This window comes from Balaenoptera musculus, chromosome 7 (assembly GCF_009873245.2).
Source record: "Balaenoptera musculus isolate JJ_BM4_2016_0621 chromosome 7, mBalMus1.pri.v3, whole genome shotgun sequence".
NCBI lineage: Eukaryota > Metazoa > Chordata > Mammalia > Artiodactyla > Balaenopteridae > Balaenoptera > Balaenoptera musculus.
In genome coordinates this window covers 68,645,587-68,671,777 of record NC_045791.1, presented here as the reverse complement: position 1 = coordinate 68,671,777, position 26,191 = coordinate 68,645,587, and the positions used below count along the sequence as shown (strand labels likewise).

The window sequence follows — 26,191 nt, the reverse complement described above, 5'->3', positions numbered from 1 at the left end:
CTCTTTCTAGTGCTTTTATCTAAAGATGTTTTATGACAACTGGCAAACTGCTGATCAAAAGTTAGTCCAATACAACAAAACTCTCACTAAAAGACGGAGAAATGGCCTTCAAGAAAACATGACATAAAAATTAATGAATGAAAAAATGGTTTAAAAAAAAGGAGAAAAAAATGAATGCTTTTAACTTGATCTGTTACTGAGAAGAGAAATAATGCTGATGATAATCGAAGTAAAGTTAATTCCAATCAAATCAAGTCAGTTTGCAGATGATTAACTTATTCATTTTCATATCTTTGGTGCCATGCAAAGTACCTGGCATTTACAGGACTTAAAAACATTCTCTACAAGCTGAGAGCTGAAAGCATCTGTGACACAGAAACTTACTGGGTAACTCAAAAACAAACATGCTCTTGGAACAGACAGGGCAGTTAGCCTAACTTAAAAAAAACTGTTGTGATAATATCTTTCATGAAAAAAAAAAGTACCTGCCACCAGTGCCACATAGTTAATTAGGAAGATAGATTAAGAAAAAAATATCTTGCTACACACACACATACACATAAACTCCTTGCTTCACACTTCAAATAAATTTTTAAAATGTCAGAAGTCCTGAGGATGAAAGATTTCTAGGAGGACCAAAAAAATGACTGCAAGTCAGTTAAGGTCAGAAAGGGGGTGCTGGAAGAAAAGAGAATATTTGAACACATACCATTGCCGAGTACTATGCTGATTTACTTAAGTACCTAGTTTAGTGCTAACAACTTCATGAAGTAAATATATCAATTTTAATAGGAAATCAACATAAATTAGTTACGAGTTGGTTTTAAAGGCAGATTGCTTGGGTTCATATCCTCGTTCTACCACTAATTCTGTACCCTTAAGCAAACTTAGTTTCTCCATGCCTCAATTTTTCTATTTATAAAAAATGGGCACAGTAACAGAACCACAGCGCTATTAGAAAGATCAAATGAATTAATACATTTAATACTTAGACTACTGCCATGCACATAATAATTAGTTGCTATTGATGAGGTAACACTGAGGCCAATTGACTTTCCCTAGAACACGTGTTTTTAAATGGCAGAGGTGGGATTTGGACTAACTCTTCACTCCAAATCTAAATATCCAGGATTGAGGTAGGAGGAAAGAAGTTCTGGGTAGGTTTTCTTAAAACTGCTAGTCAATAAAGTTAAAGTTTGGAACACCAAAGCGTTTTCTGTATATATCCCATTTCATGGTTTTGTACATTGTTTTTACTTATTTTCTTTTCATGTCTCAGTAAAACATTCCTTTAAAAATTTTCTACATTTTGTTTTTGTACACTTTGGTCATGGCAAGTTTAGGGGAGGGTGGGGGAAAGGACAGTGGAATCACTCTTCCTGGTACCTTTGTGCTGCTTGATACCAGATGAAAGCAAACAGGACAAGACTGGCCTAGGTAGGTAGGGCAGAAGGCAGTTAAGTATGGAAACTATGAAAGAACAGAGAAGGGGCCAGCCAGGAAAACTGAAGTCTCCTAGCCAGAAGAATTTTCTTTTTTCTCCCCACCTAGTGAATTTCCACAGTAAGCAAACAGTATTATGACAGGTTTTTTAGCAAAGCCATGGAATCAAATCATCCACTCTCCAAATAGTAAGACTGTTGATGCTACACATCTAATTGGCAAAACAATTAAATGCTTTTAAAAAAGGAAAAGAGATGTTTAATTTTGTTAGTCAGTTCTAGTACCCTACATGTCTATTTCTGCTTCATCATCTAAGGAGTATTTAATAATTTAGTTAGACACAGCAAGCAGTCTGCATATTGTGACAAAGGATGGCAAAACTTACAATTACTTGATTAGTTATGGAAATGCTAAAATACAAGGCAATGGACTGAAAGAGATGCTAAACTTGCTTGTTTCAGGCAGAGGTGACCTTTCTGAAATATGACAGTTTTTACAAAGCTGACACTGTACTTTTGGTGAGACAAAAATATACCATGATATCTGTAAATTACAAAACCCAAAAGTAACTTTTGGAACAAGACTTATTTTTCCAAGTCAGGAAGTATTAAACCACATTATCATACCTGGTATCAATTTTATCTTGAAACCATTTGCTGTGAGACGAGGATCGGACAGGTAAGTTGATCCACTGTATCTTTGGTCATCTGCTGCCATTTTATGTAAAATCTCTAAATAATGAGATCCATTAAAAAGACTGAAAAAGAAATTATGGCCCTTTAACTTATTAAATACGTAAAATGAAATACGTAAAATGAAATAAGAGAATTTACGGAAAAAAGTTAATCTGACGGCCCTTTAAAAAGTGTTATTATCACTAACCAAAATACAAAGGTATAAGGAGCCCTGTGAGAAACTTTACTTTTTTACATTTCGGTTAATACTTCGTAGACCTACCATATACAGTGTACAGAAAGGAGGAAGAATAGACACAAAAGACAGTTTCTATCTTCTAGAATGTTATACAAACTAAATGTGAAATTTAAAAAGTACTCTCTCTATAATACAAATGAAAACTTTATTTATAAATAACGCCATTTTATACCTTTATTTACAAAGACACATTGTCAAGTTATTGATGTAGTCCATCCTGTGTAATAGTCTATTGCTAGTCAAGGTTTCTTCAATAAGAAGATAAGCACGTATCTTTTTCTCCCAAGAACTTATAAAAGTAATTCAGGGCTTGGGAGAGGTACTTCCAGTATACTATAGGCATGGTATGTTTGCCAAAGGTGGCATATGCTGAGTGGTACTAGCCCTAAACAAAATTTTGAGGTGGCCAAAGATTATCTAGAGCACAAATTAACCTTTCATGCTGGTTTTAGGCTTGGTCAGGTGCTTCATAACATGTTATTTACAGTAATGTGTCGGTTACAGCTGACACCTATGTAAATAAGGCACTGTTCTATATTCTATCCAGTGCAGGATGATGAGCTGCTACTTCATTAAAATCTTGTACCCGTTGAAAATTAAATGAATAGATGATGTCTTTGCTTATCACCTCTGAAAGGTTGAGGACCCCACTGGCTATAAGAGCAGATATCATGGAGAGGAGAACTTTGGCTATATAGCAGATGTGCGCTGTCTGGTCTAACCCAACATTCAGAAGATCAATCTGAGAGCCGGTGGCAGTGGTAGTGGTGGTGATAATGATATATATAGAAATTAGTGGTGCAGGGTCTACAGTTACTGTCAAGATTGGAATGCTGGATCCACTGCTTATATACTGACTGTATGAACCTTGGTAAGTTACTTAACATTTCTGTGTTTGTTTCCTCGTTAAAATATGGATACCTCTCATAAGGTTATTGTGAAGATAAGATCATGAAAGCAAGGGGCTTAGTAAAGTTCCTATCATATAGTAAGAGCTCAATAAATATGAGCCATTATTGTTATTATTATTGAGCTCTTTGTATTTTATAATCTCTAAATTATATACTCCATTGAGAGATAAACTACACAACCTGCATTAGAACTCTGACATGAAAATTGAGCCCAACCCATAATTATCTTCTTTATGACTCAGTTTTTAAAAACTCATATATTGGGCTTCCCTGGTGGCGCAATGGTTGAGAATCTGCCTGCCAATGCAGGACACACGGGTTCGAGCCCTGGTCTGGGAAGATCCCACATGCCGCGGAGCAACTAGGCCCGTGAGCCACAACTACTGAGCCTGCGCGTCTGGAGCCTGTGCTCCGCAACAAGAGGCCGCGACAGTGAGAGGCCCGCGCACCGCGATGAAGAGTGGCCCCCACTTGCCACAACTAGAGAAAGCCCTCGCACAGAAACGAAGACCCAACACAGCCATAAATAAATAAATAAATAAATACTTAAAAAAAAAAAAAAAAAAAAAAACCAAACTCATATATTATTAACTGTGATGGGGATGTCATATTTCAGAAGAAAGGTGAAAACAATTTTGAATTAAGCTTTGTTGCTGTCCATGTTCAAATAAGAAAGATTTATTCTCAGGCTAGTATGGACCCCAAATAATAACTTTTAATGTATTTGTTTTTAAATAACAGAATATCACAAAGAAGAATATTTTTAAAAACCTATCATTCATAAAGCACAAAAATATTTTTGAGATCTAAATGAAAATTTACAAATACCATTTAGAAAAGCAGTGGAGTATACAATTTCAAATACACCCTAGCTCTTTTTAAGGGAAGAAAAAGAAAAGTACTATCAGATTTTTGAACTGTTTTAATTAAGCCTAAGGCTGTATTAATTCTTTTTAATTCTTTCTTTGACAGTTTCCTAGCCAGTCTTAAAAGAATACCGTGAAAGACACTGGGCTTTAGTTACTGTGATTACTATTGCCTTAATTAAAAAGATAGCTTTATCAAATGTTTTTTTGGTTCTGGCCCTGTTTTTCTTTGTAGAGGCCGGGTCTTTAACACAAGGGTTTAAATACATTTTTTAAATGATTTTTGATTTATTCTTGGAAGTTCTGAAACAGAACTTTGGCCTACAAAACAAATTGTCATCTTTTTAATTTCAGGTTTTTATCTCCTTTCATAAACATAATTTTTTCTACCTATGTCAGACTAAAAAAGAAATATTAAAAGAAATACAAAAAAGTGAAATGTTAGTAGATTATTTAAGTTATTTGTTTTTACAGAATACAGTTTGCTCACATAGGATATGAAAAGGAAATACCCCCATTTTACAATCTATCATACAGTTAGTTCAGGCAACAATCATCAATGGATAAAACCATTAGATGGAAAGGTTATCAGGGAACTTTAAGATGGAAGATCAGGTTGTCAGCAGCTGAACCCAGTGATCAGTGCCTTTTGATGTGATGAAATATGAAGTACATAGCACCACCTATTAAGCAGTCTTACCAGAAAGTAGACTCTAAATCTATTCAATCCTCCTGAGCTAACTTCCATTTAAAAATGGGAGAGGGACAAACAAGTTAAACACCATCACAAGAAAGCAAGAGAGACAAATAGAGACAGTGGGATATTCCGATGAACAAGCGACTAAGAATCCACAATACATTAACGGTGTGATATTAGAAGAGATTTAAAATACATAGCAAAATGTAATGGTTGGACCTTGTATAGATATACATTAAACTTAATTTTAAAACTATAAAAAGACATTCTGAGACAATGAGGAACAATTCCAAGGAATTAGTATTGTGTAACGCATGAAAAAAGGCATTGTGGCTAAGAAAATGGCCATTTTAGAGAGAGACATACTGAAAATTCTAAGGATGGGAATCGTTCTAAATCCTTTAGCAAAAGGAAAAACATACGTGTGTGTATATATATATATATCAAGGACAGATAGAGTTAATGTGGCAAAATCTTGATAATTGTTGATAAAGGCGTTCACTGTGTAATTCTGTTTTGGTATATGTTTGAAATGTTAAAACAAAGAGTGCACAATGAAGAAGAGTCATGGCAATCCAATGTCAGGATTACCCTGGGGAAATCACTAATGTACAGGGGGGAACTGAGCTTGATATTTATTAATTGCAGAAGTAAACTATCTAGAATATTCTAAAATTACTTATTTAAAAGCAATTCCATTAAATATTTGAAATCAAATTACAAAAATTTCTTTAAATAAATACCACTTTTCCCTGCTAGGAAACACTTTCAACTTTTTACCTTCAATTTCAATAAATGTTTTTAGAGTAAAAAAAATTATATTACTTCACCATACCTCTCCGTTAATATAATTGGCTTTTCGAGTGGCTCTGCAGGAAGTTTGTGATTCTCAAGAAGTCTTTTAAATAGCAGAGCTTCTTCCACTCTATATGGATTTAATAACATTATCTCTGTTTTGGATGTAATTAGCCATGCATCAGGAAACTTGAGATTGTGGATCAAGTAAACTTCGTCCTTTTCTTCTAAGTCAAATTTCTTATGTTTATCAGAATTCTTTTTTAAGTTTTCCATAGAAAACGGGATCTGAACTTTTTTAATGTTTTGGGTTTTTTTTTCAATTTGGGACTGAAAGAGCTCATCAAGTTTTGGCTGATTAGATAATGAAGTTTTCAACTTGTGCTTCTGTGCCAAATTCCATGCGCTGGTGGGTTTTATCCATTTTTTGCCATCTTTTAATGATACATGCGACTCCTGTCCAATGGCTCTCTTGATTTGCCTATTGTATCTTTCCAAGTCTTTAGTAGCCTTCTCTTCATATCTATGAATAGAGATAAAAAAGAACTAATGAAGTCATAATGAGAAATACATTAACCATCCGAAGTAAATTTTATAAAAAATAAAGAGCTGGCATTCCAGGTTCAGTAACGACAAAGGAGCTCGTATTGGATTAACCCACCTTAATATAACCATAGCTCTGAACAAAATACAGAAATCAACCATTTAAAACAGGCTCTGAAGAGCAATGAAAAGCATGCAGAATTTGGAATGGATTCAACCCTTGAAAAAAAAGAGATCCACATTTATACCACTTTTACCCAGAGGGCAGTCCCCAGAGCATTAAGGGAGAGTAGCAAGAACTCAATCAGAAAGCTGCACTCTTATTAGACTGAGTCATCAGAACACAGAACTCCCTGCTTCCAAAACAACTGGAAATTGAGGGAGAAAATCCCGTGTGTGAGAATCTAGAGGAAAATAACCACTAGAAGGCTAAATAAGCTGAACAGAGATTTCAGTGGCTGCCTGCTGCAGGAGAAACAGAGTTTGGAGTTTAAATTCCACATAATTAGATGACTTGGAAAACACTTTGGGCTTTCAATTAAAACTGGAGGAGGGCTACATCTTACATCTTAGGGGTAAGGAACCAAAACAAAAACAAACAAACAAACAAAACAAAAAACTATGTTCTAGAACTAAGGAAGCTGCCCTAGGACTAACAGCAAAATTTAAACAGTCTTTGCCTAAGGAAGTATAAAACAAAGTCTCCCCAAGCTCCAGGTGATCTGTCAGCAATTTAAATGCGTGGTAGAACAAAACTCAACACTTCGGAAGATAATAGAATCCAGAGTTTCTACAACATATCAACCACAATGTCCATTATACGAGCAAAAGTTACCACTCAAGCAATAAAAAAGGAAAATGTGAGTTATGGTAAAGAGAAAAAGTGGACAGTAAAAACCAACCTCAAGATGATGATGTAGATGTTGGAACTGCAAAAAAAAATTTTTTTAATTGGTTTTTACATATATTTAAGGACTTAAGAAAAGATGATCACAATGAGAGACTAGAAGGGGAAATCTCAACAGAGAAGGGAAATTATAAAATGAACCAAATGGAAATGGAAATTCTAAAACTAAAAAATAGAATATCTGGGCTTCCCTGGTGGCACAGTGGTTAAGAATCCACCTGCCGATGCAGGGGACACGGGTTCGAGCCCTGGTCCAGGAAGATCCCACATGCCGCGGAGCAACTAAGCCTGTGCGCCACAACTACTGAGCCTGCGCTCTAGAGCCTGCAAGCCACAACTACTGAGCCCATGAGCCACAACTACTGAAGCCCTCACGCCTAGAGCCCGTGCTCCACAAGAGAAGCCACCGCAGTGAGAAGCCTGCACACTGCAACGAAGAGTAGCCCCCGCTCGCCACAACTAGAGAAAGCCCGCGTGCAGCAATGAAGACCCCACACAGCCAAAAATAAATAAATTAAATAAATTTAAAAAAAAAATAGAATATCTGAAATGAAAAATTCACTGGGTAGACTTAACAGCAGATAAGAGATGGCAAAAGAAAGGATCAGTAAATTTGAAGACAGATCAAAGGAAATTATCCAATGTGAACAACAGAGAGAAAAATGATTGAAGACTGAAAAAACACTTCAGTGACTTATGGCAAAACAAGCAACCTAACATATATGTAATTTGAGTCCCAGATAAAAAATATAAAAGTAATGGGGTAGGGACTTGCCTGGTGGTGCAGTGGTTAAGAATCTGCCTGCCAATGCAGGGGACATGGGTTCGAGCCCTGGTACAGGAAGATCCCATGTGCCGCGGAGCAACTAAGCCCGTGAGCCACAACTACTGAGCCCGTGTGCCTAAAGCCCATGCTCCACAACAAGAGAAGCCACCACAATGAGAAGCCCATGCACCGCAATGAAGAGTAGCCCCCACTTGCCGCAACTAGAAAAAGCCTGTGCACAGCAACAAGACCCAATGCAGCCAAAAAAAAAAAAAAAAAAAGTAATGGGGTAAAAATATTCAAAGAAATTATAGCTGAAAATTACCCAATTTGGATAAATGCAACATTTTACAGATTCAAGAAGGTCAGTGAACCCCAAGCAGGAAAAATGCAAAGAAATCCACAGCTTAAGTACATTAGATTCAAACTGCTGAAAACCAAAGATAAAGATAAAATCTTCGAAGTACAGAGGAGAAAAAAAAAAGATGTTACAAAAAGGAGCACCACAACAAATGATGAATATAACTTCTCATCATAAGCAATGTAGAGCCAGATTACAGTGAATAACATCTTTTAAATGCTATAAGAATCCAGAATTCAATTATATCCATAAAAATTTATTTCAAAATTGAAGATGAAACAGACATTTTCAAAAAGAAAGCTGAGATCTGTTGCCAACATAATTACATTATTAAGAAATGTCACCACATGGAAACTCAGATGTATAGGAAAAAATGATGAGCACCAAAAATGGTAACTATGTAGGTAAACAGGAAAAAAAAAAAAGATCTTTTGAAAAATTCTCTTATTTCTTTGAAAGGTAACTGTTTAAATTTTAAAAGTAATATTTAAAGGTGCGGTTTATTTTTACGTAGATGTAAAATATATGACACCAACTATGTAAAGGACGGGGTGGTAAGTGGAATTATACTTGGAACATTTTTATAGTTTATGTGAAATGGTATCCTATTTTTTTTTAAATTAATTAATTAATTATATTTATTTTTGGCCGCATTGGGTCTTCGTTGCTGCACGCAAGCTTTCTCTAGTTGTGGCGAGCTGGGGCTACTCTTCATTGTGCTGCGTGTGCTTTTCATTGGGGTGGCTTCTCTTTTTGTGGAGCACGGGCTCTAGGCGTGCGGGCTTCAGTAGTTGTGGCATGTGGGCTCAGTAGTTGTGGCTTGTGGGCTCTAGTGCGCAGGCTCAGTACTTGTGGTGCACAGGCTTAGTTGCTCCGCAGCATATGGGATCTTCCCGGACCAGAGCTCGAACCTGTGTCCCCTGCATTGGCAGGTGGATTATTAACTGCTGTGCCACGGAAGTCCCTAAAATGGTACCCTATTAACTCTAAGTAGATTATGATAAATTAAGGATGTATAATGTATTCCCCAGAGCAAAAAATAAGGCAAAGCCAATAGAGGAATTAAAATTAAATATGAAATTATATTCTTTTAACCCTAAAGAGGCTGCCTCTCTCCGAAAACGAGGAACAGAGGAACAAAACTGAGAAGGAATAGGAAAACGGTAGACCAAAACACAACCATATCAATTAATACATTACATAGACTAACTGTTGCATTTGAAAGGCAGAGTCCGTCAGACTGAATTTCAAAAGCAAAATCCAGAGATGCAAAGATGTGGCCAACAAGGTGGAGTAGGAAGATCCTGAGCTTAACCTCCTCCCATGGGCACAACAAAATTATAACTATTTACAGAGCAGCTATCAATTAGAATGATAGCTAGATCAATTAGACTAACAGACATAAAGAAGGAACCACAATGAGATGGGTAGGAGGGACGGAGTCGTGGTATAGTCATGACCATACCTCCAGGGTAGAAGACCCACAAACGGGAGGATGATATCAATCACAGAGCTTCTTTCCAAAGAGCATAGGGTCTGAGCTCCACATTAGGATCCCCAGCTTGGGGGTCCTGCACCAGGAAAGAAGACCCCAGAATGTTTGGCTCTGAAGGTTAGTGCGGCTTACTTTCAAGAGAGTCAGAGGGCTGAAGGAAATAGAGATTCCACTCTTAAAGGGCACACACAAAATCTCACACACTCCAAGACCCAGGGCAGAAGCAGTAATCTGAAAGCAGCTGGGTCAGACCCACCTGCTGATCTTGGAAAGCCTCCCAGAGGCAGGAGGCAAATGGAACTCACCTTGGGGACACAGATACTGGCAGTAGCCATTTTAGGGAGCTCATTCTACCACGTGGGCACCAATGCTGGTAAGCACCATTTTGGAATCCTCCCTCTAGCTTATTAGCTTTGGGACGCAGTCCTGCCCCCAGCCACCAGCCTGTCAGCATCAGTACTGGGACACCTCAGGCCAAGCAGCTAGCTGGGCAGGGACACAGCACCACACACCAGCAGGCCAGCTGCCACAGGACCCGAGTCGACAGCCCCCTTAGGACCCGGCCCCATCTACCAAAGGGCCTGGGATCCAGCTCCCCATACCAGTGCATGGGCACTAGCCCTGGGACATTCAGCCAGCCATTGGAACTGGTCCTGGCACCAGCAGGCAGAGACCAATTCTAGGACCCCACAAGGCCCTGTAGCTGGAAACCCTAGGACCCAGCTCTGCCCACCAGGGGTCAGACAACAGACCCAGGACATCTTGGGCCTGGGCCCATACACCAGCCCTGGAAACTCTAAGCCCTGTACCCAGAAACCCCAAGATGCAGCTCTGCCCACCAGTGTGCTGGCACTAGCCCCAGGACCCAGCCTCACTCACCAGTGGGCCAATACCTACTCTGGGACACCCCAGACTCCACAGCTAGCCATGTCAGGAACTGGGCCCACTCACCAGCAGGCCGACAGCAGCTTTGGGACACCACAACTATACAGAAAGCTGTGTCAGGAACCACCTCTGCCTACCAGCAGGCAGACACTAGATCAAGGAACCCCAGCTGGCAGCCAGCCACCTGGAGACCCAGCTCCACCCATCAATGGGCCAGGACTAGCCTCGGGACCCCCCAGGACACCATAGCCAGTCAACTCATGACCTGGCCCCATCTACCTGTGGGCGGCCCACACCAGTAACCAGAACTCCTCTGGCCATACCAGGACCTGGCCCTGCCCACCATCAGCTGGCACCCTTCGTATAAGGCAGGGCATGGCGACCAACTGGAATGGGGCCAGCCACAACCACCAGCACACCCACAGTGGTCAGCCCACCACAACAGAAGGACCCACACAACCCACATAGAGGGCACCACTAAAGCATATAGCTCTGGTGACCAGACAGGAGTGTGCTACTGGGTCCCATAGGATGTCTCCTAAAAAGGCCACTTCTCCAAGATGGGGAAATGGAATGAACCTACCAAATACATAGAAATAAAAACAGCATATTAGGCAAAATGAGGCAAGAGAGAAATATGTTCCAAATGAAAGAACATGATAAAACCCCAGAAGAACTAAGTAAAGTGGAGATAAGCAATCTATCCAATAGAGTTCAAGGTAATGATCATAAAGATGCTTAAAGAACTCAGGAGAAGAATGGACAGACACAGTGAGAAGTTAGAAGTTTTTAACAAAGAGTTAGAATATACAAAGATAACCAAACAAAGATGAAGAATACAATAACTGAAATGAAAAATACACTAGAAAGAATCAACAGTAAATTAGATGATACAGAGGAACAGATCAGTGAGCTGGAAGACAGAGTAGTGGAAATCAATGAAGCTGAACAGAAAAAAAGAATAAAAAGAAACGAGGACAGTTTAAGAGACCTCTGGGAGTCTCTTATGTCAAGTGCACTGATGTTCTCATTATAGGGGTCTCAGAAGGAAAAGAGAGAGAGAAAGGGGCAGAGAACATATTTCAAGACATACTAGCTTAAAACTTCTCTAAACCTGGGAAAGGAAACAGACATCCAGGAAGTCCAGGATGCACAGAGAGTCCAAAACAGGATCAACCCAAAGAGGACCACACCAAGACACACTGCTATTAAATTGGCAAAAATTAAAGATAAAGAGAGTATATTAAAATCAGCAAGGGAAAAGCAAGAAGTTATGTATAAGAGAATTCCATAAGGCTATCAGCTGACTTTTCAGCAGAAACTCTGAAGGCCAGAGGGAATGGCATGATATATTTAGTGATGAAAGGCAAAAACCTACAACCAAGAATACTCTACCCAGCAAGTCTTTTGTTCAGATTTGAAGGAGTGATAAAAAGTTTGACAGACAACCAAAAGCTAAAAGAGTTCAGTACCACAAAACTAGCTTTGTAAGAAATGTTAAACACAACCAATAACTTGGCGTGGATGTGGAAAAAAGGGAACCCTCGTGCACTGTCGGTGGGAATGTAAACTGGTGCAGCTGCTATGGAAAACAGTGTGGAGATTCCTCAAAAAATTAAAACTAGACCTAACATATGATCCAGCAGTTCAACCTCTGGGTATTTATCCAAAGAAAACATGATAAATATAACTAACATCAATGTATGTTGTATATTAAAGGCGTTAAGAAAGTAAATCCTAAGAGTTCTCGTTCCAAGGGAAAAAAATATTTTTTTCTAATTCTTTAATGTTGTATATATATGAGATGATGGCTGTTCACTAAACTTACTGTGGTAATCATTTTACGATGTATGTAAGTCAAATTATTGTGCTGTACACCTTAAACTTATACAGTGCTGTATGTCAGTTATATCTCAAGAAAAAAAACAGAGTAGATGCCTAAAAATTTAAAACATTAATATTTTAAATGAAGTGACTACTAATATTTTAAAAATTATCAACATTTAGAAAATGCACTTTGTCAGAAACACCTTCATCTTCAGTATAGTTGAATATTTTTGTTTCACTTTCACATTTACTTTTGCTTTTGCATACTGAAATAAGTACAATGTTCTTTATTCTGCTAATCTATGCTAAGCACAATTTGCCAAGCTGCTTTCAAGTATTTAATCAATTTCCTATGCAATACTCTGGTCTAATTTCTTAGGGAAAAGCACCAAGAGATGGGCAATGGAATCTTTTTCTATCAAAACATCACTAACTCTCAGGGGAAAAAGTACTAAAATTCAATGAAGGATTAAAAAAACCCTTTATAATAATTAAAATTTATTTTAAATCTAGGAACATAAAGCACTATCCAATACAGCAAAATTAAAATGCAGTCCACTTAAATAAAAAAGTAAATTCCAGCTATATGTGTCTACAAGAGTTACACAGCACAGGGGGAAAAAAAGACAGATAGTTTGAAAGTAAAAGAATGGAAAAGATAAACCATGCAAATCGTAAGCTTAAGAGCAGCTTATAGTAATATACGATGAAACAAATTTCAAAACAAGAAATAATACCACAGATAAGAGGAATATTTCATGATGACCAAAGGGAATCATTAGGAAGGTGTACCAATCACAAATGTGCATGGATCTAATAACAACAAAGCTTCAAACTATGTGAAGCAAAAAATTACAGATTTAAAAGTAGAAATACATCCAGAATTACAGTTGGGGACTTTAATGCCCTTTCCTTAGGAACTGACAGAATTAGACCAAAACATAAAAATCAGTAAAGCCTTAAGAAGATTTTAGCAATACTATCAACTACCTTGACTTAATTGTCATTTTAGAACACTACATCTAACAGCTACAGAATTCAGATTCTTTTTAGGTGCCCATTCTTCAAGATATGCTGCTGGGCATAATTCTCAATAAATTTCTAAAGATTTAAATCTAACAGTATTTTCCCTGTCCATGACAAAATTAATTAGAATTCAGTAGCAATAAGATATTTAGAAAAACTCCAAATATTTGGAAACTAAACAACACAGCTTTATTCATAATATCCCATATCTGGAAAGAACACAATGTTCATCAACTGGAGACTGAGAAAACAAATTGTGGTATACTTATACAACTGAGTATTACTTACTGATTAAAAAAGAATAAACTATATGTATACATTCAACAAACATGGATGAAAACTACAAAAATATTTTGTTGAGGGGAAGAAGCTGGACATAAAGGAGTACATATCATTATGATTTTATAAATAAGAAGTTTAAGTACTGGAAAAACCAAGCTAGTGTGACAGAAATCAAAATAGTGGCTGAGAATGGAGACTGGCTTGTAGTTGGCATTAAAGAACTTTCTGGGCTGATGGAAATGTTCTATATTTTGTTTGCAGTGGTGGTTTCATCGGTGTACACATATGAAAATGCACTGAGCTATATATACATTTAAGATCTATGCATTTCACAGCAGCTAAATTTTACCCAATTTAAAAAACCATTTAAGGTACAGGCAACTAAAAAAAAAAAAAAAAAAAGGAAATAATTAAATAAAACAATAAAATAAGGAGTCAATTTCAGATCTGAGGAGTTCCTTAAATATGTGCTGTAACATCAACATAGAAGAAGCAATTCCCTGAGCACAACAAAAGAAAACGTACATACATTTAATAATTATATACTAGTAAAATTAAGATCACTATAATAAAAACACTCAAAATAAAAATTATATGATTAAATTTGTAATGGTTTCATAGCTAAATGTTAATTTTTTTGTTACTATTTATCTCTCATTTTAGAGTCAGCAATAAAAAGACAAATTCAAATAAACTGAACACATCCAAACCGTCTAATTTAATTCAATTTCAAACAAGATAATGGACCTTTTAAATTATACTGGGTAAGGGCTTCCCTGGTGGCACAGTGGTTAAGAATCCGCCTGCCAGTGTAGGAGACATGGGTTCGAGCCCTGGTCCGGGAAGATCCCACGCACCTCGGAGCAACTAAGCCCACGCGCCACAACTACTGAGCCTGTGCTCTAGAGCCCGCGAGCCGCAACTACTGAGCCCACATGCCACAACTACTAAAGCCCGTGCGCCTAGAGCCCGTGCTCCGCAACGAGAAGCCACCGCAATGAGAAGCCTGCGCACCGCAATGAAGAGTAGCCCCCGCTCACCGCAACTAGAGAAAGCCCACACGCAGCAACAAAGACCCAACGCAGCAAAAAATAAATAAATACATTTATTAAAAAAAAAAAATTATACTAGGTAAAAAGAGGTCTTTTCTTTTTGGTTAACAATAACAGAAGTAAAATGAAACTTCTGGGGCCAAAGACAGCAGTCTGGTATAGTGGTTATATCAACCCTTTTCTAAAAAATTGAGATGCCTGGGTCCCACCCTCAGAGTTTCCAACTCTCCACACCTAGGCTGGAGTTGGGCAGCACTGTCTTTAAAGAGCTCCATGGGTGATCCTAATATAAGCCCAGAACTGAAAACTACTATCTGTGTTCAGCTAAGTGTACTGGCTAAGAGCATAGACTTCAGAGACAGACAGACTGCCTGGCCTGTCTTTGCCATTTAGTAGCTCTGCAAACCTAAGCAAATGATTTAACTTTTCTGTGCCTCAGTAAGCTCATCTGTAATATCTAGATAATCTACGTCTACTTCATGGTTTGTTTTTTTTTTAAGGCTGCACCGCGCAGCATGTGGGATCTCAGTTCCCTGATGAGGGACTGAACCTGTGCCCCCTGCATTGGAAGTGTGGAGTGTTCACCACTGGACAGCCAGGTAAGTCCCTCTACTTCATAGTTTTGATGTGAGGAATAAAATGAGTTTTAAGTACTTAGAATAGTGCTTGGCACATAGTAAATGATAATAAATGTTCGCTATCATTATTTTCTATCAAGAAACACCTATCTTATAATGAACGGGGCACACAATTGACTAAACGTTGGTAATTATTTGAGCAACCTTGCTAAAAAATTCTTTAAATGCAGTTTTAAAATTGAGACTAGAAAATGTTATTTCTAATCTTAAGAAACTGGTTGAGTTCTATTGTAGATAATATATATACATTTTTAAGGAGAAATTTGAGTAGTTATGTACTAGGAAATAAAAATGATACTATTGGGAGAATGGAATTAAATGTTAAAAGTGAGACTAAAACACAAGAAACAAGCACGTTATGTAATTTGTACTCAGCATATGTTTGTTGGATAAAGAAGTGTTTGCTGGATGAGAATGTATAAAAGCCTTTATTTCGCTGTGAACTAGATGAATGAAAAATGCCTCTTTTGGTTACTGACCAGGCCACATTCATAATTTTTTACGTTATTTTCTCCCATTTCCGCTTAGAATCTGAAGTTCTGGATTATAAAACACAAAATTTTCAATAGTTACCTTCAATAAGTATATAAATAAGTATTTTTAGCTCTTGGACATTCAAACTCAAGATTTTGCTCCTACAGTGGAAAATGAATTCAAGATGAAGGTTACCATTTGTAATTAATTATAATGTGCAAATTTTCACATATGGTACTAATCTTTTGATTTATTCAAGAAGTCAATTTAATCAGTTCCTTGGGAAATATAAAAAGTTATGTCCGAAGGAATATTAAGTAAATGTTAAGTAAAAACAGCTGTTATCTTCAACGTTATATCATTAAGGAATTTAGTAACTTGAACAAAAAATATTAATTCTGATTTATCAGTAATCAATTCAAATGTTTCTGTGTCTCAAGATTACATGTAATTATAAAGTTTATTTACCATTTTTCAATAATACCCAATTACGGTATTGTTCTAAGTTATTTTAAGTAGAAATATTGTTCATAGCTACTACAAATGAATGTTCAAGTTTACATCAATCGACTGAGATCCCAGTGGGAGGACACAGTGGTTTCTAATCCACTAGAGGAAAGGAGAAGAAAGCAAGGGGGAAAAAAAAAATCCAGAAAGGAAAAATTTTAAAATGTAGGTACCCTCTATTGCAAAGTCTATCCTAAGCTCTCGGTAGAAAACCCTGATCCAATGTCTTATTCAAAACTGTTTGAACCTTCCATGATCTGACCTGCCTACCCCATCTTTCTTTATCACACTCCCCCATAATCCATTCCTGTGGGCATCTGTGGGATTATGGGCATCTTTCAGTTCCTCAATAATGCTGTTTTCCTTCTAGCTTCTGGGCATTCTTACATGCTGTTCCTTCTACACAGAAAATTCCCTACACCATTTTGATTAATTTCTATTCAGGGAAGCACTTCCTGTCCCATAGATATGATTAAGTCCAACTGCTAAGTGTTTTCATAACTCTTCTGTGTTCCTTTTATTTAAAAACTCTTCATATTCTATGATTACTATTTGTTTAATAGTGTCTTCCTCACTAGACGGCACTTTTATGAGTAGTAAAAGTATGTTTTATTTATCATTTATCACTGTATCTGAAATGACTAGCTAGAGTACATAAGGCCTTGTACACAGAATGTCCTCAGTAAATAGTTCCTAATTGAAAGAAACAAGGAAGGGAAAGAAAAGGGAAGGGAAGGGAAGGAAGCAAGGGAGGAAAGAAAATAGGGAAGGAAGGGGATGGGAAAAAAACAGGAAACAAGAAGAGAAAAAAAGGGAAGAAAAGGAAGAATGGATGGAAAGACTGATTATCTGTAGAACAGGAGTCTACTCTCATATCCCTTAACACTCCTTGTAGAATTTAAGACCATGGAAAGAATTCTAAGATAAAGACCAGAAGAGAAATGGTAGTTAGTGTGATTCTTGTGTTACAACATTTTTACTCTACCTTTTCACTAATCCTGATTTTGATTCCCAGACCCCTGGCTCTGAAAGATTCTAACAGAGCTTTCTGTGACATACAGTAAGCTCTCTGATCCCAAGATACCTATATTTTCTTCACAGGTTTCTATTTCTGGCCTCCAAATTAAATTTAACCTTGAATAAGCAAATGAAAAATAATATCAATCACAATAGAGAAATTTCCTTTTCACAGATTAAAAACTCTGATTAACATCATGAACAATTACTTACTATGTGCTAGTCATTTATCTTGTATCATAACACACAATATATCTTATTTAATCTTCACAACAATCCGGGAGATACTGTCCACACATTTTTACAAAAAGTTATCAAAGACAGGAAGTGAGGTTAGAGCACAGGTGTAGCTTCAGAGGCCTGCTCTTGACCAACAATGCCTCTTTTGTATACCTTATGGCAATAGAGAAAATTCTGAATTCCAGAATATTGCCTGATGATTAACAAATTTTTAGATGAGACCTATTAACCATAACCCTTGTACCTTAACACCTTGGGGCCTGCAAGGAGAAACAATGCCGACATTCCTTGAAAGGGAACTGGAGTAGTACCTGCTATTGTGAGGCTGCAAGGGAACAGCTACCTTGAGCTGTTCCAATGTCCATACTTCCATGAGAACTGGGAACATCTATGCTTTTTTTTTTCTTTTCTCAGACAGCTCTCAATTCATCACCTCCCTGGTCAATGCAATTCAACTTTTGAGGGCTTGCTGTATTAAAACTCAAGTGCTCTCATCTTTAAACTGAATGTGTCATTTATGTAAAACAAAAGATAATTAACAATGTGTGAACCTTATTTGCATCCTAATTCAAATAAACTTTTAAAAAATTTGACATTTATGAAATAATTAGAAATTTGAACAATGAAGATTAAGGAATTCATGTTTTAGAAAGTGATAACAATTTGTATTATGGCTCTGTTTAAAATAAGAGTATCTTTATCTTTTAAAGATATATATTAAAAAACAAAACACAACCACCATCCCCACTTAAAAAAAAAGATAGAAGTTAACTTGCAGAGGTTTTGCCTATTGGTGTGTTAATAGTGGTCTTTATTACTTTAAATTAACAGTGTCTTTATAAGATTGAAAAGCTAATGAAAAAATTAAAAAACAATTGGTCAAGTATCCATGTAGTTGATCACCAAATATAAACTCTGGATGACAGGTTACATTTTAAATTTTTTCCAGATGTTTGACATAGTATTGCGATGCCTTAGGTCAGGGGTCCCCAAACCCCGGGACACGGACTGGTATCAGTCCACGGCCTGTTAGTAACTGGGCCGCAGAGCAGGAGGTGAGTGGCAGGCAAGCGAGCGAAGCTTCATCTGCCGCTCCCCATCGCTCGCATTACCACCTGAACCATCCCCACCGGCCCCCACCAGTGGAAAAATTGTCTGCCACGAAACCAGTCCCTGGTGCCAAAAAGGTTGGGGACCACTGCCTCAGGTAATAATATGTGACTGAAGTATAATTGCACTCTTTCATTTTCTTGTGAGCTAAATCACTCAAAACATAATATTTTTTGTTTACAGCAAGTGCCCTAAGTCAATTAGAAACACCCCTCATATTTTTTTGGAATATTTATTCAGATCATCTGATCTAAAAATGGCAAATAATATGTAGTTATTTTAATCAAAGAGATCAAACCACCTATTTACCTAGCCCCCAAAACCCACCATAGTTTATAAGTTGTCAATAAATAAAAGATTTTATAAGAAAGCTGTGAGTTATACTGAATAGGAACAGTATTAACATCACTAAATTAAATCTGTAACAATGTTACAATTTTTGTATTGTGTTACATATTTTAGAGACCAATTTAAAAAGGGAATAGTCAAGATCTTAAAAACACCACTGTTCTAATGCAAAAGGTTAAAAAAGAAAAAGTCCTGTCATAAGATTAATGTAAACATAAAAAAGAAATAGAAGAAAATGGTAGTTTTTAGTTAAGAATGGAAAACCTTTAACTACAAACTTAAATCAGAAAGTAGTTAAGGCTTGTACCAAAATAAAAAACAAACAAACCCCATAAAAACCTCTAAATTAACAAAAAAGTGATGCCAAAAAAGGTACTTTAGTCAAGCCAAAAGCCGTTTTCCATTCTGCTTTTCCATAAATAAGTTAAAAAAAATTTTTTTTAACCCAGTGAGTCATATAGAATGGAAATATCTGAGCATTCAGGTCCCATGAAAGCTCTGGAAACTTACTTCAGTTTTTCCTCTTCACTCAATGTCTTCCACAGTTCTTCAATTTGTACTGTTGCATCTTCCAAACTGGTCTTGGAATTGTCTGTGAGAAACTGAGCACGATGATCTTGAACAAAAAGGGCGCTTGCTGACATGGGTTTCTTGATTACTCGATTGCTAATTAAATCATAAGCTGTAATCTGTCCAGATTTGTTATCTACCACATTTGATTTTTTGTTACAGGAACTTTCACTGAAATTCTTTTGTTCAGGACTTGGGTTATTATTATTATTACTTACTTTACATGCTAAACTTTCGTAAGGCACTAAAATTTTCACAGGTTCAATGTTTTCTCCTCTTGAATCTTTAAGTGCATTTCCCTTGCTCCAGTCATCTACACAAATTTCCAAAGACTTCTCAGGAACTGCTTCTTCCTCATTTTCCCCACTCTCATCTATATGGCCTTTACTGCCATTTTCTGATTGGGCTTGCTTAACAGAACCTACAAAACAAATTTCACTATATTCCTTTTGGGTGTCCTCACATGATAAATTATTCATTGGGATCTCCTGAAATGTATTTCCACTGTTCTTATCAATGCTAGAATTTTCACTATTAAAATGATCATCATAATGGTCACCAGTATGCATCTGATGATTCAAACAATAATTAGTGTTTTTCCCAGATTTATCATTATGCACATCATTCTGGAAAGGAATGGCTGAAGTATCAACATTTGGATAATTATTTCCAGATGTTTCCATCGTAGTAAAAAGCACATCTGTTTCTGTTGTTTTACTAACAACCATGTCATCTGAGGAAACATCTGTTTTATTACTTTCGTAAGAATTTGTACGAGGTAGTGATCCATAATAAGTTGTCATCAGATTTTCAAGAGCAATCAACACAGATTCCTAAAAATACAAATGAACAAATGTTAGAGGAAATTATGAAAATAATATTAAAAAATCTACAGAAACAAGCAAATCTTTTTCATATGAAAATGGTTAGGACTGCGTAAGTTTATAAATAGCATAAATACAAAAAAAAATCTGAAAAAGATTACCTTATTCTGTAATAATACTTGACTTTTATCTGGTGTTAAATTCACATCTACATCAGCTGTAGGAACATCAATTTTCAGAAAGAAAATGGGATACAAACGAGTAGATTCCTTTAGGCATTTCAGATTGTAATAATGTCGGATTAGCTAGAAATATATGTAATGAATGAAAGACAAAAAAGAAAGACATAAAAAAAGATAGTATAGCCATCTTTAAAATACCACCAAAAGAAGCATATTTAACTGAGAAACTGAGTGGCTGTAACTGCTTATTAGGAAAAGTAGTATCTAAATAGTAATGCTCATTTAGAGGCTTTGAACTTACATAAAGCACAAGCATTCATTAAGAAGTACAAATATCCAATGCAACTGGCTTCATGGTTAAAAGATCATAGTGTCATGGATGTTTTGAAAGTCCTGGGTTCAAATCCAAATTGTGTTACTTCCTCTTTATGTGGTCTAAGATAGTCACAAACATTTCAGTCTCTTCACTATAAATAAGGATAATAATTCACCACAGAACTGTTGTGAAGAGTCATATGTAAGGTACCTAGCACAATGCTTAATAAATGATATTGTATCTATTTTTCCTTTTCCTTATTTTGGAACAAATTCTTAGAAGTAGTCCTTATAAGAAGCTGACAAGTGACAGAGTTTTTATTTCTGATCCAAGTGATACTTTTTCTTAAAAAGATTACCTTTAATATATCTTTTTGGTGTACTGGTCGACTGTTTATAAAGATGAAACTCCTTTCTGGGGTTGAAAGACTTGTGAAAGAGTGGTCTGCATCATGCTTTGGAAGAAATCCACTTAGATAAATCTATAATTGTAATAAATAATTACAGAATTGATATGCAATGTCAATGATAAATGTGATTCCACGGGTCTGGCTATATACATTAAGAGGTATAAAAAAATTGAGACTTCCCTGGTGGCTCAGTGGTTAAGAATCCGCCTGCCAATGCAGGGGACATGGGTTCGAGCCCTGGTCTAGGAAGATCCCACATGCCGCAGAGCAACTAAGCCCGTGCGCCACAACTACTGAGCCTGCGTGTCACAACTACTGAAGCCTGCACGCCTAGAGCCCGTGCTCCGCAACAAGAGAAACCACCGCAGTGAGAAGCCCATGCACCGCAACGAAGAGTAGCCCCCACTCGCCGCAACTAGAGAAAGCCCGCACACAGCAACGAAGACCCAACGCAGACAAAAATTAAAAAATTTAAAAAAATAATAAAATAAGTAAAATAAATTAAAAAGCCTAAATAACACTGTATATATTTTTTAAAAGGTATAAAAAAATTAACAAACAAATGGATTTTCATCTTAAGGTCTAAAGAGCCATATATTTCCTGATAACCATGTCATGAGCATTAACCTTAAATAAATTACTGAAGCGTGTTAAATTGGTGTTCTCAGCCTCTGACTCTCCCTTTTTGCAATTCTCTTTCAAGGAAAAACTGGCATTCATGAGTTTCACCAACGGGCATATATCCTATTGTCATAGGACATACAGCATAAATACTGCTCTCTGCTCAACCTGATCTTCTTTCTGTCGTCTAAATATTTCTTTCCTCATACTGTGACTTTCCTCTGGCTCTTTATCCTTTTCTTTTCAGCCACTGTTTTCTGTAAAGAAGTGGCTGTTTCTATCTTTATTCTGAGTATGCCAGGAAGTCAATCTGACTGGGTTTTCATTACTGAGGGAAAAAAAAAAATCTTTTACTCTTTGATACATTGCAGCGTTGTACTTTATCTTCATTTTTGTTTAGAGAACTATTTTACATATGTTTGAAGAGGGAGAAAATAAAGAAGAATCCTAGAAAAAATACCAGTGAGAAGACTGACTGATTTAGGGAACAGAAGGCAAGGAAAATGCTCCTACTTTTACTTTTAAAGGTAATACAGAGAATTGTTAGGAATACTGGATAGAGCCAGACTGACATGATTTAAATCCCAGCTCTACTACTAGTGTGATCTTGGTCAAATTATTCAAAATACAGGCCTATAATAATCTCTTATCTGAAACAACTGGCATCAGCTGTAACCTGTTAAGAAACAGTAATAATGGGAAAATTTCAGCTTAGGTTTAGAAAAGCAAGAGTGTCAGTGGGGGTGCTATTTTTAGTTAAGCAGAAACCATGAGGCTCCTTACCAATGTATTCTGCAGGCTGCCACCTATGTCTATGGCTATCCCTGCCCTTGGAAATAAGTGTTTAAGGAGATGCAGTACCAATTTTAGAACACTAAGCACATTACCGTCACAGTGCCAAACTGTGCCAATTAAAAAAAGTTAATAAATAAACCTAGATAATCCATTATAAAATGAAAATACTTAATTAACTGTAAAACTTCACAAGACTTATAAATGGTTGTATAATTTACCAAGTAACATGAGACCCTTCTTAAAGCACCTGCTGAGCATCAGGGAGAGCCTGTTTAGCCCCTGAAAGACTTATTGGGCTTGTTGATGGAAAAAAAAATACCCAGAATAGGGAAGAATGAAAATTAAAATGAAGAAAAAATTGGTAATATTGCTAGTGTTTTCCTTCCACACCATCTTGGCTGGCCACTGAATAAATACTATTACTTCCGAATACTGAGCTTTAAAAATGGCTTAAGACAACCTTAAGAGCTAACAAACTGTAAGTTATATGGAATAGTAAAATCAAATGGCAAAGTCTTATAAAACGCTATAAAAAGTGAAAATCCATCTAGTTCGAGTGAAGAAAAATGTCTGTAAGAGACCAAATCAGTGCAACAAAATAAAAAATTAGATAGACCTTATAAGATTCTATACCCAACTATTAACTAAATAGCAAAACAAAAATCAAAGGCAAAATATAAACAAATAATTCTCCCCTGATTGTCCTTCAGCTATGGACCCCTCTCTCCTTCCCTTCATCTCCAATATTCTATAACCTGGCTTCTACCTCAGTGACCAACTCCAATGGACACTTAGTTCTACCCTTACCTGACTCTCTACAGACCCTGATACCAATGACAACTCTCTACTTTGAGAAGCATGACACTGCTTCAGCCTTCTCTTTTGGTCTTTCTGTTTCCTCTCTGACACTTCCTCTTTAGTCTGGTTTGCTGGTTTCTCTCCCTTTGCTTACAGCCTATAATGATGATGGTCCCCCTGAGTTCCATCATCAGACCCTTTTTTCTTGCTCTCTACTCTCCCTGAGTAATTTCATTCCCATCTATACACATACACCAGTGATGCTAAGATACAGATGTAGAACCTTTATTTCTTTCATCCCCAAATGCTTACTATCTTTAACTAGCTGTCATACAAATCTCAATCTCACCACATTCAAAACTTGATAAAATATTTAAGCTCACTTCTACCCTGCTGTCCAACTAGCTCCTCCTGTATTCCTTTACCATGATAAACAGCCCTGCCCCCTACCCAGTTTGTCAAACCCATCTCTTCTTCTCTGCCCCGATTCTGTTGAAGTAACCTTGACGTTCTCCTCTTTCGGTAAACCTCTAGAACCCTATGGGAATTATGTTTCTAAAGTAAAAATTTAAGTACTTCTGATCAGGACAGTGGAATAAATTCACACTTATTAATAATTCCCTTCTCTCCATCCCAACTGCAAATACATAGCAGTGATAGATAAAATAAATTTTTACAAAAATTTTTAAAGACCTAACCATTTAAAAATAAGACAAACATAAAGATGTTTTGAATGCTAAACATAACAGGGAGTGATGGAGGAAATCAAAAGCCCTTATGTGCTCTATGATCAGAAACCAGCTGTATCAGAAAAAAAAAAATTGTAACGATGTGTGATTATGGATGTAACTAGGCTTACTGTGGTGACCACTTCACAATGTATACATATAACAAATCATAACACTGTACACTTGAAACTAATATGTCAACTGTATATCAATTAAAAAAAAAGAAAGAAAAAAAAAGAAACCAGCTGGTCAATTGGAAATTCAATTCTGGTATGGAAATCACATATAGTTAGGGGGTTTAAATCAGTCTTTCCCTTTGAAATGGGCAAATTTCTCCTCCCACCCCCACAAATGTTTAAAAAATACTGTGACCACTGTTTGGAGCTGCTTGCAAGGATCACCAGAAAGAACAGAGACAACTCCAAAACCAAAAATAAGGTTAAGCCAAGTCAGCTAGGAAAAAGGGTCTGCAAAATCTTGGCAGGACAAAAGGCATGAACTACTAATATTAATACCTAGTTTTGAATTGGAGCTGGGAGGGCAGTGGTATCTGCCAAACTATGGGAAGGGAGGGGAAAGTGGGAGGGAAAAACAAAACAATAAATCTGCATTCAAAGTGATTTTGTAAATTAAAATTTTAAAGCATATAAAATAGCAGAGAATGAGAGACTATTCTCTCAGGAATAAAAATGATAGAGCAATATGAAAATGACTGAAATTAGTATGTGTACCATGCTTTTAAAAGAGTAAATAAAAAACCATTATTATTTTAAAAAAACGCAGAAGATAAAGAAATCAAAACTGGTACCTATAAATCAAGTTTAGAAGAAAGAACAGAAAAGTAGATATTGTCTTGGTAATAAAAATCAGGCAGCACTGAGGAATTCACCCAGAACTTAGCATGGATTGATGCAGAGCTATCAAAGAGAAGACAGATGTCAAAACAAACAAACAAACAAAAAAACCAACTTGAGGAGTTCCATCAAACCAACAAAGCCACACTGGGAAACTCCATAAGAAATGCCACCACAGCAGTGGTGCAGCTGGGATCACCATCCATAATTAGGAGATTCTTCCCATATGGAGTTGCTATAGATAAGAAAGGGACCCTCAACATTATAGAAACAGATATTATGAAGATTTTTCTGCATCCAAGGTTCCCAATGACTTATGCATCTGCCACCCCAGTCTAGTGAAGGGCCTTGGTGGCCAAGTTTCACAACTTGAATGTATGCAATGAGGACAAAAGTGAGGTGAGAGGGGCAAACATTAGCAGTTGGTAAACAACTTAAGATTGATTTTGGCTAGGAATGACAATGGGTCAAGGCAACTCTGAAAGCCCAGAAAGCATGGAATTGTGATGGGTAGCTGGTGGCAACATAAATACAATACCCATTTAGACACACAGTGCATGAACAAAAGAGAGATTTGGTTGGATGATCATTCTCACTAGAGAGACACTCAAAAGTCTGTCCTTCTGACAACCCACTGAAGTGGTACTACTCAGCAACACATGGTTTCCAAGTTCCCTCATTTCCCCCATGCAAGAATAACCACATGAAGGTGCAGCAAAGTTTTGGTTATCTGTCAAAGATTACCAGCAGCCCTTGTACAATTCTATCTCAAGAGAATATTTAAAAATCAATGGACATGGGGCTACCTGGTGGTGCAGTGGTTAAGAATCCGCCTGCCAATGCAGGGGACACGGGTTCGAGCCCTGGTCCAGGAAGATCCCACATGTCGCGGAGCAACTAAGCCCATGCGCCACAACTACTGAGCCCACGTGCCACAACTACTGAAGCCCGCACGCCTAGAGCCCGTGCTC

The 26,191-nt window shown here is 36.9% G+C and overlaps 1 protein-coding gene across 4 annotated transcripts in view; it reads right to left on the bottom strand.

Annotated features, from left to right (window-relative positions):
- The window catches only part of PMS1 (PMS1 homolog 1, mismatch repair system component), a 91,445-nt gene that overhangs the window by 6,662 nt on the left and 58,592 nt on the right, over nt 1–26,191 (bottom strand). For 3 of the 4 annotated variants that reach the window (XM_036858520.1, XM_036858519.1, XM_036858521.1), the window contains 5 exons: nt 21,374–21,496; nt 20,679–20,822; nt 19,634–20,526; nt 5,686–6,168; nt 2,070–2,200 (listed from right to left, as the gene is read on the bottom strand). In XM_036858520.1, coding sequence (XP_036714415.1) covers nt 2,070–2,200; nt 5,686–6,168; nt 19,634–20,526; nt 20,679–20,822; nt 21,374–21,496 — 1,774 coding nt within the window. The remainder of the gene's footprint in view (nt 1–2,069; nt 2,201–5,685; nt 6,169–19,633; nt 20,527–20,678; nt 20,823–21,373; nt 21,497–26,191) is intronic. The other variant, XR_005020662.1, reaches the window with a different exon arrangement.